We start from the raw sequence: 16,490 nt of genomic DNA, 5'->3' as shown, positions 1-16,490 counted from the left end.
ATCATCTACTTGCTAGTGTCTGTAATCGGGGATATACCCACCAATTACACTGCTGATCAAATCTTTTCTATGCACAAAGAAATACCCAAATCTGTAAGTTAAATATTTAAGTACTCAGCTTTATCTAAAAGTGGGGGTGTGATGAAGACCAAGTTAGAAAAATATGTTCTTTAGGATGATTCATAAACCAAACACCAGTTTACGATTGAGGAAAACAAATCAATGCATTTGGTTTAGCAAGCTTTAAGGAGGGTTTGTATTTAAAATAATTTAAACAATTGACTAATTGATGAGGTTTAAAAATTAAGACTCTCTATTTCAAAGTCTAATCATGGTCTTTGCAATACCCAAACTAATGTGTCAGTTCATTAATATTTTTATAGCTTAATTTATGATTTGCCATTTGGATTTTGCTATAGAAGGAAAATCTACGATGAATATAAAACTCTTTCCTGTGCAAGTCTGTTCCAGGAAATAGAAAACCCAGTTAAACATCTTTTGAGAAAAGGTTTTTAATATTTGGAAAAATTCTATATTTCACAATTTCTGCAATTTCTTTTTCCAGATAAAAAAATTACGTAAAAAGGAGGTTTATTCTATTTTTTTTTTGTTGTTGTTAGAAATTTAAAACAAATCTGAAAGTGAAAAAAAAGGGAGGAAACTATACATGGCACATTTCTGTGAGCAACTTCCATGCATTTTGTGAAGGATTTTTTTGAACTTTTTTTTTGTACTGCTGGTTGCTACAGTGTCCTCCAGGGAAATCACTGTAAAAGTTGAATAATTCAGCAAATTTGAAAAAGTCAGCACTAAAGTCAGTTGTGCTAATGGTGAACCAGATCTTGAATCTTTAACTGATGTTGGTAGCCAAGAACTAATTTTTAAAAACCAGGTGCGGGGTTAAGTGGCTTAGAAAGTCCAGCACAGATCTGCTAGGCAGGAGAGGTCCACAGATCTTCCCAGAATTCTTTCTAGAAGTCTGGGAAAAGATAGGAAGGTTCTCCACAAATTGTCCAAAAACCCCCTATAGAACCACAAATAGGTTCTCCACGAATAGTAATAGTCATTACTATTGGGTAAAACTGATCAGTCATGTACATCAGGGCGCTGCAATTGTTGTTGCAATCTACGAGATTAAAAAGAATTGCTTTTCTTCAGAATCTATCACAATGTCATGAAATACCTCATCACCTATCTGTGACCCAGAAAAGTGCATTCAATTAATATTTATTTCATTCTACTATTTGCTCTTCTTTTTTTATCATAAATATTCTACAGCTTTGCAATATGTCTTTGGGGGATATGCCTTGGCCTTTGCTGGAAAAGAACAAGGGAAATCTGAGAATAATGAAAATTAAGACTTGATACAGTGCCATGTGTTCTTTCTACTACAAGTACAGAAATAATTAAAGCCAATAAAAATCATACAAAACTAATATAGGCCTCTGAATGAAAATCAAGGAAAAAAAAAGATGTTCTTCAACTGTATGAAAATTAATTTGGGCACATCTACACCATGAGTTTAAAACTTGGTAACTCCTTTCAGAGCTAATTTAGACTTTTTACAGAAGTATATTTACTTTACATCCCACTGATCATTTGTTGAGCTGCTTTATTATTGCTAGGGGCCTTCAGGATTAACAAATGTAGCTTGAAAGAGCCACCAAACTGAAAGGAAAACAGTTCCCACCCACATATGTGTCTGTGTTTTCTAACCTCCACTTGTTTTTTTTAAATACCACTGCAAGGCAGTGTGCAACTCTGTCAGCCCCATTGTACACACAAATTAAATTCCTCAAATCTCTTGGCTCATTATCTAAAGACTAGGCTCTAGAATATTAGGTTCACAATGACTAGATTTACTAGATTTGTACATTTCACTTGGCAATTTAGTTAATAGCAGTTGTCATTACACATTAGTTTGCAAAATTATTGGATAGAAAGCAAACCTGTGTGTCGAACAGTATTATCTCTTTATTTAATGAGTTGTTAGATTGCTTGTAAGGAATGAAGGTTACAAAAGTTCTGAATGGTAAGTGAACAGTTGCAGGTCATGGTAATTTAATTTGAGGATGATCAAATATCAGACCAACTTGATTTGCAATATAGTTTGGCTTTGAATGCTGAACAGAGAAGAGGCAGAAATATCATTTTGTATCAAAACTGCGTACAGTTCTAGTGGGATATGAGTCAACAATTTTTGTAGTCCGCTGCTTAAAATTCATCAATTCACCATGCTGTAAAGAAACCATTTTTGGTAGAATTGCCATCTATGTGACAGTTTACTTTCAGTTTCAGGTATTTTTAGAACCATGTTCAATACATTTTTCCCAGAGCCAAATACTTGAAGGGGCAATATTGAGAAGATCATCTTTATAGAGTCTGTGTGGGAAAATGTATTTTTTTAATATTTCTTTATATTTTCATCTATAATAAAATCCTTATTTAAATGTGTAATGAAAAGTTTAATCACTGTGTAAGGAAAAGCCACGAAAAATAACAAAAAACTCCAGCTAAATTATTAGATGTCATTGATCAAATATAAAAATCATAAATATTATTAAAAATATTAACAAATAATATTTATTCAGAACTTATTAATAAAATCCTAAGAGTAAGGCAGTTTCTCAGTGTCTGTTTACAAACAATACTAAAGCTTAGTAAAAAAGCTAAGAATTATGTCTGCAAGAGAAGGTATATGGTATAAAGCAGGTACATCTCTGAGGCTGTGTTTTGCATCAACACAGATGGTCTCTTGCCTTCTTGCTTTTAAGATGCAAAATGAAATTTAAAGCTGGGGTTAAGATCAAGAAAGAAAACTTTACCTTGTCACCTTCTTCAACTTCACAGATTTTCTCTTCATTTGCAGGGTTAAAGACTTCGAATTTTTTGCCACTGACCGAATCATGCCACTCATTGTTTATAAATATCTGCAGAGGAAGAAATAGTACAACAATAATAGTAACACATACATAGCTATAGTCTGTTACCTGTTTTAATGAATAAATCTATATTTCATAGCTGAGAGCTGCCTGATTGATAGTTACCTGAATTAAAAATTGAATAGATGTTTTTTATGGTATTCTGAACAGATGAGAAATCATATCCACACTTAACCAGAAACATCTTTTTAAAATTGGTTTCCTTTGGAAAGGCAAACTTTATCTCTCTACATGATATCTTCACTTTGTTTTGTATCATAAAAAGATACTTCTACAATGGTAGCCTTTCCCCCTCAAACTGAAGTCTGTCATGTACAGGGGAGGTACAGCCCTTAACATTCTACCTAAAACTACACTGGTTTCCAATGTTCATAGGGTTGGTAAAGATAGAGAGCATTTCTGTTATGTGCCCCAGTAGAAGTAAACCAAATTCTTGGGTTTACTACATAAAGTACACGTAGTATATTGGAGAACTATTTTATTAAACTTTATTTTGATATCTCTTTACTCTCTCCTGCAAAAAAAGAAAATCCCAACAAAAAATAACCATTTTTCTGAAATTAAAGTCAAGACTAAAAAAATCCCATCACTGCCACTGCTACAATCAGTATCGCTATCTTCTGTTTAAAAAGTTCCTAACCATTTGACGTTATTCATTATTTATTCAATAATTTCTATCAATAGCCTGATTACCTCCAATTGAATGGTCAGAGCTTTCAAATCCTTTGTAACCATGATATTGGTGACACTTTCCTGCCTCCTATTCAACTTTTAGGCATAAATGCAAACACACTCTTGTCATTCTGACTATTACTTCCAATGTCTGTCTGTTATTGTTTGAACTGCAATGGGTATTACATCAAAATTAATATCACTTGTGTCCATTTTAATAGTTTTTCACACTTCATTCCAAAACTAAGGGTCTCTGTTATGTATCTACATTTATTTCCCTCAGCAGACACTTCCACTCTTGATTTTCCATCCTCCCAAACATCATCAAACCCATTTTACTAATCAGTTGCCTTTATGTGGAACATCCATATACCAGAAAAATGAGGCCATCATGTATTGCTTATTTAACTGTTTTATCCTGACTTTTACTTGACAGGGGCTGGAAAAAGACCAACATTAAAACCAAGAAAATGAGATAAAATTGTGTTTTCCTCAATCTTGCTATAAAATCCTGTATTTTTATTAATATCTTTCTATTCCAAGTGTTATAGAGTACCAAACATATAGCTAGCAATTGAGAAGCACAAAAGAACAAATAATGCACAGCAACCACAGCTTACACCAAAGATTACCCAGCAGCAGTGAAACTGATACCCACATTTCATTTAATATATGTAAGGAACTGTGTCCTTATTCAAAGATCAAACTTTTATGCTGACTGAAAGCACATTGTATGCTGAATTTACTTTGCATGGCAGGAACAAATACCATCATCTCTTGATTGTAACACTGGTGGTGCACTTAGAACAGGCCTAAACAAAGCAAGGTGGGCATTTTTGATTCCCATAATGAACTTTTATGATCCATAACCCTTTGTGGTGTAATAACCCCAGAAATTCAAACATAGTCCCTTGTGTATGAGAATAAGTAATTGGCAAAGGCACTGTTACAGCTGAATATATAATTAAATGTTTGAAATCTTCATAAAGTCTACATTGCCTCAGTGTCATACAAGAATACTTTCTCCAGAGCCAGCACAAAATTCCCACTATGTCTGCTTTACTTTTACTACTAATTTTGTTGTCTGTTTGACATGTCACTTTCCTTCTCTTTCAAGCTCTCATTTTCTGATTTCAGTTGTGCTATATAACCCTTAAAACTATGTCAAAGAGTGCTTCAGGAGTGAGAAATCCTCTGTGTCTCTAGGTTTTTGGTTACCGAATAAGACTGTTGGTGAAATCTGTAGAAATTAGACTGATTTTCCAACTGTTCCTGAAAAATCAATATTTTTCAGATGTGTAGGAAAATATCAGAAGGAGACAGAGAGGAAAACTTAATTGGAAAAATCTGATACATGGCACAGATGTTGAAAAAAGAAGTCTGTGCTGCTACCACATGTTGTGTAGGCTGTTTTTTAAAGTGGGCATGATAAAGTATATAGTTCAGTGTTAAAAGTACCTGTCATCCTCTGTCTAACCATCTCTGCAATTTCTGGGTTTGGGTCAGTACTGAACGGGGGTCACCCCTCCCAGGCTGCCCTGCCAGTGCCTGAGCCCACCTTCCTGCTACTGCTCGCCTAGTGTTTCCTCTTTTGCTCTCTCCTTGTGCTGCTGTGTTGCTGCCACACATATGAGGTCTTGATCATGCGTGGCATCAAGAGCATGGAAGGCTCTGACTGACTGTACCAGGTATTTTGAGCTCAAACCATGCCGATTTTTAGGGTCATGACATCTTGCCCCACCTAGAGTCACTGGAGCTTAGCTGTGAGGCCAACAAGCAGAAAAAAATGTGATTCTTTTTTCCTCTCAATTAGGATAAAAGACCTACTGTTGCTGTTCAGAATAACAGGAACGTTTAAATAGAAAACGAGAAAATACTTTGTGGCAGGCAAATCAAAGCAAATGATGGTTGATTCAGGACAGGACAAAATCAGGACACCAAAACTGCAGTACAAATGGTCTTTGTCACCCAGACCTGGGATTTTAAATTTACCACCAGAACCATATTTGTTATGAAAACATAACAGCTTTCAGTATCAAAACTACTTACACTGACTGTCTGAGTGTTGTTAATTATTGCTTAATAGTTTGGTAATAACTATTAACGTTAATAAAAACATTATCTCTAAAGATATGTGATAACAATTTTTTATTAATATATTCCTGTGTTTCAGCTTGCTTCTGTATGAGTACCATGTGTAAAGTGTCACTGCTTCTCTGACAATCAGGACTGACTGGAGAATTCTTGATTTAACAAAAGCTGTCTGAGAAATAAATATGTAGGTCCCTGGAAATTTTAGATATATGATGAAGTGGATCATAAGAATATCCACAGAAAATTCTGACTATTGTGAAAGGGCAAAGACAGCAGTTAAATGGTTAATATGAAAAAGCCATCTTTAGTAACTAGCTACATTGCCAAGAAAAGAGACAAAGTAAAAGGTAAATATTAACATAACACTGCTATGATGTTACAGTATGCCGAATTCATATCTGCCTGAGAAAGGAATAATAGCAAAATGTACCATTTTTGGAAGATTTTAAAGTATTTGTTTAGATACTGCATTTATTGCACCGACCAATATCACCCATAATATTAGTTTAGAATATCTTTCTTATTAATAATATTTCTAATACCATTCCCATCCAAAACATAACCTTATTATAGTAAATATATTCACATATTTTTATCAGGACTATATAAATCAAACTATCCAGATATCTTTCGTAAGTTAGATAGCAGTCTTATATATGTAGATATGAAAGACAGGAAAGATAAGTAAAAAGTTGAAAGTCTCCATGTAAACTGTGTTACATATATTGCAGGCAGCTACACTCATAAATGTGCATTCAGCCATGCCCATTTAATGCTGTGGAGTATGTACAGTATTTTGTCTGTCAATCAGAACTCCACTGGCAATTTATATTTTTTTCTGCTTGTTTGTCATAAATGTAAAAGACCCTTTTAGTGGGATCAATACTGTGAAAAGTCTGTACGGGCTTTCAAGCCTCAGTTTTTCAGTAACAGTGACTTAAAAGTGTGTTTAAAGAAGAAAATACTTAATTTCTGATGTTGCATGAACCCATATTCAGCATCTGTCTATAAAATTATTTGTCAGAGAATTTTTATGTAACTCACTGTTATTGTTATAAACTGTAATCCATACTACAGAGATGTAGTCAAGGAAAGTAATAGAACTCTCTGAAATGTGGACTATCCCAGATTCAGCTGTGAAAGGCAGCTGTATAAATACAGAAATATTTAAGCTATATTCTCTGTAGATATCAGAGACTCTTCTAAACTTAAGGTACAATAAAAAGTGTAACTTCTTCCCACCATAAATCTGCCTCTAGATAGTCTGTGACTCTTCCTGTGATAAAGCTTTTCTTGACAATGCTCTCCAAATGAGCCCAGCCGCATGTTTCACAGAGCTAAAACCATCACTAGATTTCAGTGGCTGCTTGGCTGCTCAGCTGACTGCTAACAAGATTTCTAGCGCAGACAGTAAACCAGGGAATGACCCCACCAATGTTTTCTTAGGGGTCAGGAACAGTGGAGACGCACCATGGCTGGAGCTAGGCTCCTGCATGCTGAAGGCAATTCAACATCACTCAGGTGAAGTGGTTGTTGGCACCTATTCACACCTGCTCTTACAGATTGTGAGAGTCATTCAGGTATTCTTGAGTTTGATAATGGCAATAAGTCTTACAGTTAGATCTAAACCTAAAGGAGATTTGTAGCCCAAAAGGAGGCTCTTTTCATGTGCTATAAGTTATGATTTACTCATCCAAAATATGTCATGAAGTCTCACTCTTTATTTTAGGCAATACAGTTAAAATATGTGAAATTATTTAAGGAACTTCTAAAGACTGACATTTTAAGCTTTAAACAGGTATATCAATATAGAATACCTGCTATGAAATCTCTTTTTTTCCCTACGTTTTTACTTACAAAAAGTTGATACTTGGCTAATATTTCATGTAACTTCCTCCTTCCTCCACCCCCATTTTTGTTTGTGAAGCTATTGATTGCATCATATGTGATACTCAGCTACAATTTTTCTTCACTCAAAGTGTAAACATTTCCACATTTTCTGATATTCCACCTGCAGCTTGGTGAAAGAATGTGCTGCTGTTTTCTCCTCCTCATATAATTTGACAGCCTAATAATTAACTGATCTGAGTTTCTCTGATTAAAGGAGCACCATAGGGTTTAGTGCATGTGAAAGGATCATGACAGAAATCAATTTCCAAACAATAGTGGTCTAATTCCTCAGTGTTGACTAAGTAAAGTATTTACTAGTACATTTTTAGCCAGCTACCAACACTCATTCAGTTCAGTTCACCAGAATATCTTTAAAGGAGATTCAGACATGAAACTACTTCAAGATCACTTTGTGGTTCAACATCCAAGTCATTTTGTCTGTTTAAAATGCATTCAATTTAATTATTGAAACTCAAATTACCTGAAGAGTGCTTAGTTTTATGCTATATGTGAAAGGCATAACCTAAGACATACATATAGATGTGGAAATCTATAGATCCATGGAGATGTGGAAATACTTCTTTAAATGATGTCTGCAAAGGCCCAGAATGACACTCTCCCTCATAGAAAATAAAATAACAAGAGTGTTAAGTAAAGGGGAATGTCTTTTGAACATCTCCTGCAGACCTTTCTTCAGATCACTGTGTACTGGCTCTTGATGTTATGCAGGGGTAGAAAAAATGAAAACTGAGTTTCTGGAACTGAAGGATCTGCTGATGTCCAAGGTGGTTCAGACAGAAAGGTTAATACATCAGCATTAATTACATCTTCCTTCATCTTGATCCCTCCAACATAACCAACCAAAACAATCCCCCACCCCACATTCTAACTTATATGGAACAGGAGAGGAACAGGATGGGTAAGAAGATGAGAGTGGAAAGGCTGTGAAATTGTGAGATGACTGCTCGCAGGGGGTGTGTTGCATTTGATCACTTGTAGGTACACACTTCTGCAAAAAAGTGCATTGCATTTCTGCACAGTTACACACTTTATGCAATTTTTAAGATAACTGCATTTAAAAAAAATGGTATATATTGTGAAGACAAAAGGAACATGCACTGACTATGTGACACCATCAATTGCATGCTATAGGTTTTTCAGCTGGCTGTCTTGTGGCTGCTTGTCATATTAATGTAATAGGCTTTTGCTAACTACATGTTTTAGAAGGATAGAAATGTTTGCAGGAATTTATGTCTTGTATGTTTAGTTACATCAGAATTCTGAGCCGGCACTTTGTTCATATGAGTTGTCTTCCTTCGGAAAAATAAAAAAGTCGAACTAATAGCGCTGTAGTTTTTGGAACACCACTGTGACCTAGGTATGACTCAGGTACTAAAGTATATTCTCTGAATTAAGCTTTTTTTTTTTTTATTTAAAAGACAGGAAGAGCAGTAGAGACCTATCACATGGCAGAACTACATAGCTTTCCTAGCCTGTTAAATATTTACAAAGTAAAATCCTGTGTGATTTATTAATGAAAGACATGCTTTGAAATCTGGTTAGGTTTTTCCCATGAAAAAAGTAGGACAGAATGGAATTCTAAAGGACTAATCTAGATGATCCCTGAGCACCTTGCCTTTGGGAAAGAAAATAAGTAGTGGTTCTAGTAAACAAAATTTATTTCCATTGCAATGTTAATGAGAAAAACAAATGAACAGTGACTGAGGAGTCACAAAAGAAAAGAGTTCCAGTCTGATCAATTGTTCTACCTAAAGCATTCAGAGGGCAGAGTTTCAGTATTTTCTGCCAACAGTTTGATCGAAGTTCTTGCAGATATCTGCATGCTATGATATAAACCAGGCAAAATGCCTTTTCAAGCTAGGAACACAAGTCTGGATTCAGACCTTCTTTATCTGTGTATTTCTAACTGCATATGGAAAGAATTTGCTATTACAAAAACTTTATGGTAATACTGAATAATTATTGATGGTGAACTTTATCTGTTTTATTGATAGTTACATGTTTAAGCTGAAAACCAGATTCAGTATCTCTAGAAAAAAATATGTGAGTGGAATGCATTTTATTTTAGTTTCAGTTTCACACATCCCTTTCTACATAAGCTTATTTGGTATAATGATTTAGATCTGATTGTAAAACTATGCCACACTAACATTTTAATTTGTTCTCACTGTCAGAAAAGTAATATAATAATAGAAACTTTTCCTTCTTTGATCCGTTTATGCTTTCTAGGAAACTTTTCACTGCAGGAAGTTTGTTTCAGGAGAAAAACAACACACACCCCAAGTGAAAGATGAAATGATTCTATCACACTTGCATGCTTTCTGAAATGTTAGGTTAAAAAGATTACTGAACAATAATTGCTAATATGCATAATATCAGAAGCAGGTTAGAATAAACATTTTAAACACTGATTTACAGCTGCTTCCGTGGTTCATGTAAGGTTGAAATGAGCACATCCTACTGTCTGAGCTGAATGCATAAGAAAAATTAAGAAACATAAACACTACTAACCTTGGTGTACTTAACTTTCAGATCTTTGATTGGCTCTGGCAGTGCTGGAAAAACTGGAGCAGGGTTGCTGTCTGAACCTTGCTTCTTCATATTTTCAGTTGAGGAGTCTGAGGATGTTCCTGAAACACAGGTGAAACAAGGTATGAGGGAAGTGAAGTGATTTTTGTCCCAACTGAGCTCCTAGCTTTATTTGTGCTTTTTTATATGTACCCAGCTATGGCATATTTGCATGCAAGAATATGATTGGATGAAAGGACTCATTGCAAAGGGAAAATGACACTACTTATTTTAAGACCAAAAGCAACAGCATTTTCCCCGAGATGAGACCTTGATGAAGCAAATGTTGCTAAAACAGTCTGCTTAGCCAGACACTACAAATTTTTAGTGGAGAACACAGTTTAAGGCCTCCTCATCTTACCTGTAAAATTGCTTTCACTCAGCAGGCAAGTACCCAGATTTTAAGTGAAGTTCTTCATGTACTTGAAGGCAGCTGTGAAGGTAAAGACAGACTTCTTAGCTCTGGAAACAAACTAAGCCCTTCTCACTGCAGAGTTGGCAAGAATAATTCTCAGAGCTGGAAAGCATTCACTAAAAAAACAAGCCAACTTAGGTTACACTTTTACACTTTAATATGTGCAGAGTACATTGTAATTCCTGTAATTAATACTTGCTTTGTAGATCACAAGATAAGGGATGACTATGGTAATACAAAATCCCTCATGTTTTTCAAGAAACGTGAAGGTAGGAAGAAATTGTAGAATCTGAGTGTGTTTTTCGAAACAAATTTTTTAGAAGATAGGACTTTTCTATGCAGGGTGGAACCTAGTGCACACTTGCCCAGTTCTAACCATTAAATGAGAAACATGTCTCTAGTGTTGAGAAATCACTTATAAGGACAAGAAACTTCTTTTTTTCACTAAGTAATATGTTTTCTAATGGATGGTATCACAGAACAAACTGGGACTGAATTAGCTTTTTTTTCTATATGCCAAACTTCTGATACATGCATAATGGATTTGTGCCGTAGACATATAGAAATGACCTTATTGCTTTCATTGAGACTACACAGATCTTTTAAAAACTCACTGTTCAGTTAATTCATGTATCAGGCATCATCTAAACCATCTGGGAATGGAGGCTTTGTTGCTTTTAACTCATGATGATACAAGACATAGCACAAGATTAATTTTATGATGCATGTTACATGTAACATACTGTTTGAATTAAAAAGCATGTTTTAATTATAATTGATTTTGTGTGTGTGTGTGTGTATTTGGACATATGGTTGGAGCAACAATTTCTGGCCTTTGGAGAAGTCAAAGTATTTTCTGGATAAGACAGAATTCTGTTCTCATTATAGTTGTCTCTCAGTGTGATGTAAGAAGCCATGTGGACATGAGCAAGTTTCAGCCATTCACCCTGTCATATGAATGAAGAAGGGCATCCACTTCCTATCACTGTAACACCATGATATCCAAAATTACCAGCTCAGTTGCTTCCTTTAGGATGCATCCTTCAGCTGTTAGGCCTCAGCTGTCTGGTTCAAGACATAACAGTGTCGAATGATATATTTAAAAGTTTTGTGAACAGCACTTTCACACTTGAACATTTTGCGTTACAATGTTTGCCTGCCTCAGATAACATCTTTGAGTTTGATGAAAAAAGGCAATGTCTAAATACAGTTTGTTCACTTTTATTTAGAATATAGCTTTTCAGTGCTATCTTCACATAGCAATTTTTTTGTAATTTTCATTTTTTTCTTCCTTTTTTTTAATTTACATGTAATTTTCTGATTTAGATGCTGAAGTCTATCTAATAACCTTCCTGCCACTCATATTTCCATTAACTCACAGAGAGTTTACATCTAGTTAATTCACCTGTTAATTGCTCAGATTTGTCTAACTCTAAACAGAATTTAGCTGGAGCTGTAAGATAGAGATCAATGGAATTGTCTGGTTTCAAGCAAAACAAAACCTCTTTCTCCCAAGCAGGAGTGTTCTAAATACATTCTCATATTTAGGAACCACTGCATTCCAGATTCTTTTTCTTACTTTTTGTGTGGGTTTTTTTTTTTTTTTTCTAATGATTAAGCTAGAAGTGAATTATGACCACTTCTTTGGAAAACGATGGCATTTACGCTGTTCCCATGACTATACTGACAGCCTGAAATCTGCTTAGATGAGGTACTACCCTAGATGAAAAGTTTAAACTTTTCCAAACATGTTGGTAATCATTGTTTTATTTTCCACACCCACTCATTCATTTAACACACTCTTTACCCTCATTTTTTCCTTGCTATTTCCTTCTTTCACTCCTGGATTGCATGAATTACCTTCACTACCACACTTTCCTGTGAGTCCTTTCTTTTCTCTTTAAACCCTGTGTATTGTTAAAAGGTCTCATTTCTTAAAAAGATTACTAGCTATCTTGAGCAATCTGCTCATCCAATCTGCTTGTCAGGCCTTGTCTGCTGAGACTTGCTCCAAGAATTACCATTCATGTCAATAACTCCTTTAACTTCTCTGTGTTCTCATATCTATGAATGCCTGGCTTCCCTCCCTTTTTCTAGGAAATTCTAACTGTTGCTTAGTCTAGCTGTTTGTGAGCATCCCAATTGTTTCTTATCCAGTAGCTTTCCTATTCACTTTCAGCCTAGGATTCCTTTAGCCTAGCCTAGAAATTCTTTCTTTTCCTTATGTCCCATGTTCCTGTTTATTACTGTTTCTTGCTATTTTCTCCGTTACTTTTTTCCCCATCCTGCATCACTAATGTTACACGTCACCTAAATAAAGATGCATGCCAGTCTTGTTAATATTTTATTGGAAAATTTTAGATGTTATCTAGTCTTTTTCCTTTTTTCAGGTCAATGATTTGATTGCTACAATGAGTCTTAGCCGCTTGTTCTCTCACCATGGAGAACTACACGATATATTATGTAACTATATGGTAGTGTTTTTCACACTTTAATGCATAACATTTCTCCTACTTTAAGCCTACTGAATTCCCTATTAAATACAAGATCAAAAAGGAAAAAAAATGAAAGGTGGCTCACTATGCAAGTTATAACTAAGCTTTGAGATGCCTTGCTGCATGACAGTAGTGGTGTTAAAACACAAGATTGAGGGCTGAATGAACTTTAGGTCTGACTTATGTCATTGTGCCAGCAAGTTAAATGAAAGTTTTGTGCTACAAGAATCTGTAAATAATTCATTCAAGTGTTTCTTCACAAAGATTGATTAAAAAAAAAAAAAAAGCTAACCAAATACAGCATTCCAGAGTACACGTAATCTTTCTCCCTAGATTTGATCATACAGTGGGATAGTGCCAGTGTTGTCAATACTTGCTTTCTGATTGGGTTCGTCGTAGTCTAGGTCTATATTGTTATGATTCATTCCAGCTCCATATTCATTACATGAGATGCAATTTAATAGCCAGCAGCACAAAGACGAAAGCAGAGCTTTTAATCAGGCTAGCTGGCAATTCATCTAGTGAAACCAGTGTGTCACAAGAACCAGTCAGAGATAACCTGTGACTGGATTGTCTTTCCTAAATGCAATACTAGCACGATTGGAAATGCTTGGTCTTTCTTAGCTGCCCTGAGATGTAAGTTCAGGAGACTCCTATAGATTCTATGGCACCTTACCAGACTCATATCAGTGGTTTCAAAACACTTGATGGATCTTGATGATTATGTCAAAGGAAATGACATGACCAGAAGAGTTATGATCCTACTTGTTAGTTTTATGTTAGTGTATTCTGTGTTAATGCAGTCTGAAAGCCATATATTTGTTACAGAAATTCTCCTTCCTGCATTTAATAGAGAAATATTTACTTTATGTCACAGAAGAAGATTATTCTGATAGCATAGACTTTTGTCTTATACAAGAATTACTTTGACTTTTCTACAGGCTAGAAACTGTTGGGTTGTTTTGGTTTGTTTTTTTTCTTTGAATGGCTGCCAAAATATCTTCCCAGTTCCCACAGTCTGTGTGTCTCCATTCTCCAGACATAGGGGACAGGTGACTTACTCTTTGTACAACACTAAGATTACAGTCACAGTAGTAAGAAATTCTGGTCCACAGGTTCCTACATAAAGGAGGCCTTGCACTTCAAAAACATATTATCTGACAGTTATCTTGTACTAGACATGCTCAAAGCTATTCAGATCAGATAAGACTGCATATATTTAGCTTGGACCATCTCAAATGTAGGACAGTTCAAGTATTTTATTACAGGTAAACAGACAGTAAGATGTTCTCTACTTTTGTTTGTTGTCATTTACAACTCTGGGAGTGTCTAAATTACATATCTTTGGTACCTGATGATCTATCAAAATCACTCCTTGAACTCCATAACAATTGCACCTTCTAGAGATGACATAACTACTTAAGTAACTTTGAAAAATCTTAAATTGCTCTAATTAGAAACACTTAAGGCTCATAATATTCCATGGTGTTTGGGGGTGTTGTTATCCAAATTTCCCTGGAACAGGAGATGAACAGAATAAGCTGCTGTGCTCCACTGTTTGGTAGCTGTGCTGTATCATCTATGTTGAATGTAGACAGAGTTTTTAATGCTGAAGTGCATGCTTACATTTTATAAAAACTTATAATAAAAAAATCACTTGAAAAATCTTTATTGAGACATCCATCACTGGTACTGAAAATCCTGATTATCTGAATGACTTCCTTCAAACGCAGTTGTACAAAGAGTTAATTATTCAGTCATTCTTACAGATCTCCTGCTAGTACTGACAGAAACAGGCATTAAGTTAAAAGTGGAAGATGTAAGTGTCAAAAGCACTAGAATTATAAAATTTCTGTGAGGTGTAAACTTGTGGAGTGAGGCATATATATGCATAAATGCATAACCATTTATTTGAGTTTGAAATTTGAACTCAGTAAAAAATCTTTCCCTTTTGCTACATGGATAATAACAATGTATAAAGAAATGTCCCAGAAGAAATTTCTTCAAAATGTTTCCACAGACAAGTCTGAACACACAGCATAACACTAGCTAACGTTTGGCTGATTCATGCAAACACCTTTGCTCCAGTAATAGCCAGGTTTAACTTTTGTTGATTCACTTTAATAAGGGCAGAGGCAGAGCAAGAAGCAGAAAAACTAGTGTTACTAATCTTGGTATCAAAAGATATTGAATAACTTCTTGATATCAGTATTTGGGATGGCTGTGGATGCTGTCATGACGCTTATTCTCTGCTGAATTTGTAATGACACTTTTGTCCCAAGACACTTTCTGCAGGGAGGGAAAAATAACTGTTTTCCCTGCTCCTGCATAGAAGCCTGTGCAACTAAAGTAGGATCTTTCGTTCGCACACTGGCCCACCTGCTAGTGGAGCAAGATAATTTCTTCTTCTTTCCTATGCAGATCAGGCACTCTCTGATCCACTGTAGGCTGAACACACACCTTTGCAAAAAAATTTCATTGTAATTTCACCTTCTTACCAGAAATCTTTTCACAACAGAAAACAGAGTATGACAACACAACTAGAGATAGCAGAGGATCCAGAAAGGAAGCCTGGGGCTCAGAGTGGTATACCCAAATTCCCTACACATGGTTGCATGAACAACAGTGCAAAACACACAAGGTGCACCAAGGTTAATTTGTAAACTCTGCAAAGCAAGTTTACTGAAGAAAGCTTGTCGAAAACCACCTTTAGAAAAACAGCCATAATTCCACTCTCTGACTTTGATGTGGTGAGACAACATGATATGTCATGATCAGCCCAATGGAATAGGGCATACATCAGATTTGCGTCACATCCATACAGCTACCTATGTCTGAGCAATTCTCCACAAATAGTGGTTAGAAACAAGGTATTTTAAAACACTAATCCTCTCACCCCAAAGGAGATATCTAAAACTGCTCAGTATCCTAGTAAAGTGAGCAGTACTCACATAGGTGCAAAAGTATTGTTCGCGGCTATAGAGGAAGTCTACTCATCTGCCTCTGATACACTTACCTTACTGGAGATAGGTACTGCCAGGTGACATGACCTCATTTTGTTTTTTATCTCTACCACAGAAAGAGGGTTTCCTATCTATCATTTATGAACTCTTATGTTGCTCTGGATTGTAAACAAAACTTAATAATATCCTTCTGTGGATAGCAGTCCCTCAGAAGATAAACACATTCTCTCTGCTGAAGAGTCTTTGTTCTTTAAAAGATTGACTGGAAGCCCAGGAATATTTATTTAAAATCTGTCTCAGTTTATCTGAAGCAAAATGCTTTATTAGAAACATGTACATCAGTTTAAACTTGCACTTCTGCAAAGTATTTGACACAGTCCAGGACAGCATCCTTGTCTCTAATTGGAGAGGAATGGGTTTAATAGATGGA

General features: G+C 35.4%; 1 protein-coding gene across 1 annotated transcript in view; it reads right to left on the bottom strand.

Annotated features, from left to right (window-relative positions):
• The window catches only part of ALDH1A1 (aldehyde dehydrogenase 1 family member A1), a gene marked incomplete at both ends in the record, with an annotated part of 31,206 nt that extends 20,986 nt beyond the window's left edge, over window positions 1–10,220 (bottom strand). The window contains 2 exons of the mRNA XM_080637445.1: window positions 2,826–2,930; window positions 10,131–10,220. Coding sequence (XP_080493571.1) covers window positions 2,826–2,930; window positions 10,131–10,220 — 195 coding nt within the window. The remainder of the gene's footprint in view (window positions 1–2,825; window positions 2,931–10,130) is intronic.
• Between the last annotated feature and the right edge of the window lie 6,270 nt (window positions 10,221–16,490).

Source organism: Psittacula echo, assembly GCF_963264785.1.
Source record: "Psittacula echo genome assembly, chromosome: Z".
Taxonomy (NCBI): Eukaryota; Metazoa; Chordata; class Aves; order Psittaciformes; family Psittacidae; genus Psittacula; species Psittacula echo.
The sequence above is the reverse complement of the archived record's forward strand: the minus strand, read 5'-3'. Positions and strand labels throughout refer to the sequence as shown.